Raw genomic sequence first — 2,888 nt, forward strand, 5'->3', positions numbered from 1 at the left:
TTCCTTTATGTTAAATTTCAGTATTTGTTGAATCTTCAGTTTTAAATGTAATAATTCATCGACTGAATTTGAAGAAACCGTTTGGAAATAATAAGCATAAAAATCAACGAAATAGCCATCACAATTGTTACATTTATTCCCTTAAAAAAAAAACGACGAAATGAAATTGCTATTTACATTCGTACGGTGCTTAGCGTTTACAATATTGAATAGAAAAACAAAATATTGTATTGATTTAGTACTTTTGTAAGATGACAAAGGGATTTACGAATGCGTGCTAGTCATCGTTTTTTCAAATATTGTATTTTAGATCTTGATTAAAAGGTAAGAAAGAATTTGTTAATTTCATACTCTAGTTTTATTCTTTCCCGCCTCCATTTTTCTCTAACACTGTGGGGACCCTAGGGTCTGCATGTCGCCATTTTCTCCCCGCCAGGCGTTCACCTAAACCTAACCTAAATCCTAAGTCCTCCACGTGCAGAACATCAATCGTATTGTGTTAGAAGTGTTGAGTATTTTTTTTCATTGAAAAATGACAAACAAGTCACTGAAACGGAAAAGGGAAATGGAAAATGTGAAGCAAGGAATACCTAAGGACGAGGGAGAAGTCCTTCCTGCTAAGAGGTCGTCAGATGAGCCACCAGTTAAAAGGGTTGGTTGTTCATGTCATTTCGATGTCATTATTGGAATATTATTCAGAAGAAGAAAAGATTGGAATTGAGTTTTTTTGTTCGATCTAAATTCATCTCTTGAGAGATCGATGGAACATTCATTAATAATGCAACAAAAACAACAGACGAGTGTATAGGATTTCTATGTAATCATACAATTTATTGTAGAGCTTATGATGCAAGTGCGTTGTCCTGATATAAAATCCAAACTGTTGACTTTCTTCCATACTCCTGATAGATACAGCAAGAGAAACGGATAATTGTCAATCGTTTATAACTCGACACCAGTGGAATGAAAATATCATTGAAATGAAAACAAATTTTTTTATTTCAAAAACTCAAAACTGAGATCTGATGTATTCAAATTCCGTGGTTCATTCAGCAGATAACGCTGAGCGAACTAAGGTCACTCTGTTTCATCCACCTCTTTACTTCCAGGAAAAATGGACGAACCGACAAAGGGTCTTGGTCTTCGCGTCCAGAGGGATAAATCATCGAGACCGTCACTTGATGGAGGATTTGAAGTCACTCATGCCTCATCATCGAACAGAAGCTAAAATGGAAAGGCAGAAGAACCTCCAGGTGGTGAACGAGATTTGCGAAGCCAAAAATTGTAACAAGGCGGTTTTATTCGAAGGGAGGAGGAAGAGAGATCTCTACATGTGGTTTTCAAATGTCAAAAGTGGTCCCTCTGCCAAATTTTTGGTTGAGAATAGTAAGTTAATCTGGCAATTCCATATTGTCTTTTCAAATTTATTTCCTACTTCTGTCCTAATCTTTGAATTTCTATTTTCCAATGAGGTTTTGATTTTTTGCTTTTTTTTTTTTCATTTTCTCATTTTAATTCATTAACTTTTTGAAACGTTCAAATTTATTTAAACTATCAATTTTCACAGTTTACACAATGGGAGAAATGAAAGTGACAGGCAATTGCCTAAAGGGATCACGTCCAATTCTCTCCTTCGATGAGAACTTTTCAAAAAATCCTCACTACGCCCTCCTGCGAGAGTTGTTCACCCAGATATTTGGTGTGCCCAACCACCACCCCAAAAGCAAGCCCTTCTTCGACCACATCTACACATTCAGCGTCCTGGACAACAGGATATACTTCAGAAACTACCAGATCCTGACTGAAGATGGAGGATTAGCAGAAATAGGTCCCAGATTTATTTTAAATCCAGTGAAAATATTCGCCGGGAGTTTCGGGGGAGAAACCCTCTGGGACAACTACTTTTACATCTCTCCAGCGAAGTATCGTCAAGCCGTCAATAAGAAAGCTGGTGGAAAGTATATAAATAGACTCGAGCAGAAGACGGCACAGAAGGCGCACAAGCCTGAGGTCTCGTATGCGTTTAATCCATTGGATGACATATTTAAATGAGAACCATTGGTGAAGGCCCCACTCCGGGGCAATCCCCGGACGCGCCACTCAACGCCATTTTTATGTCCCCAAATAGTTTTTTTCAATTTTTGGGTGTAGGATTCGTTTGTTGGAGTCTGACAATCACAAACGATAAAAGTAGTCTGACAATCACCGACTAACGACTGTCAAACGACCTGTCTAAATGACATAGTTAATTGTCATTAATGAGTAGCCAACGGCACACAGCGTCACGCATGGCGTCCCGAGGTACTTGTCGACGGTTTCGGTCAACGAGGAATCGACTTAGTAGAAGTTCACGTCAATATTAGTAATGATCCCGGCGGTGGGAGGCGCCACCGTCGATTCTGGCGGCCGGCGGCGACAGAAAGTTTCATATATAGATAGCGGACGGGTGATTTCCTTCTGCATCGTAATGAAAATTACAATACAAGGATGATTTTATATCAATTATTTATTTTTCCATACAAATTATAAACATGTTTTACAAATACTGTACATATACTGAATTCTATTATACTTTTAAACCTCTAAATTAATGATATATCATTTTGCTCCATTCTCATTACCTCTCCGTCACTTCAATTATTTTCATTTACTCATTAAATCAATTACTTTGATCCTCGCTTCGTTTCATTTACGATGATATAATATACAGGTAGATTTTTTTGTTATTCACGAATTTTCCGTCAATATTCTGTTTGAATTTAAGTTTCTCCGTTTCATTAAAACTTTTGCTTTTTCATTAATACTTTATGATCAAGCTCAATTCTTTGATATGGCAGTTCCAGGATATGAGGAAAAATATGAAGTGAATGAAATTGAAATTTTTAAAT

General features: G+C 37.1%; 1 protein-coding gene across 1 annotated transcript; it reads left to right on the forward strand.

Annotated features, from left to right (window-relative positions):
* The first annotated feature begins 438 nt into the window (after positions 1–438).
* LOC135171992 (ribosome biogenesis protein BRX1 homolog) lies at positions 439–2,587 on the forward strand. The gene is made up of 3 exons (XM_064138387.1): positions 439–652; positions 1,110–1,386; positions 1,568–2,587. Exons 1-3 carry the CDS (start codon positions 533–535, stop codon positions 2,050–2,052), a joined length of 882 nt encoding a protein of 293 aa, XP_063994457.1. The 5' UTR covers positions 439–532; the 3' UTR covers positions 2,053–2,587.
* Positions 2,588–2,888: the final 301 nt, after the last annotated feature.

Source organism: Diachasmimorpha longicaudata, unplaced genomic scaffold (assembly GCF_034640455.1).
Source record: "Diachasmimorpha longicaudata isolate KC_UGA_2023 unplaced genomic scaffold, iyDiaLong2 ctg00000134.1, whole genome shotgun sequence".
Taxonomy (NCBI): Eukaryota; Metazoa; Arthropoda; class Insecta; order Hymenoptera; family Braconidae; genus Diachasmimorpha; species Diachasmimorpha longicaudata.

Excerpts from the sequence above, each read along its gene's own strand:
- LOC135171992 (XM_064138387.1), top strand. The coding sequence starts at position 533 with ATGACAAACAAGTCACTGAAACGGAAAAGGGAAATGGAAAATGTGAAG. Across the intron at positions 653-1,109 it reads ATGAGCCACCAGTTAAAAGG|GAAAAATGGACGAACCGACA; the intron begins GTTGGTTGTTCA and ends CTTTACTTCCAG. Across the intron at positions 1,387-1,567 it reads CAAATTTTTGGTTGAGAATA|TTTACACAATGGGAGAAATG; the intron begins GTAAGTTAATCT and ends CAATTTTCACAG.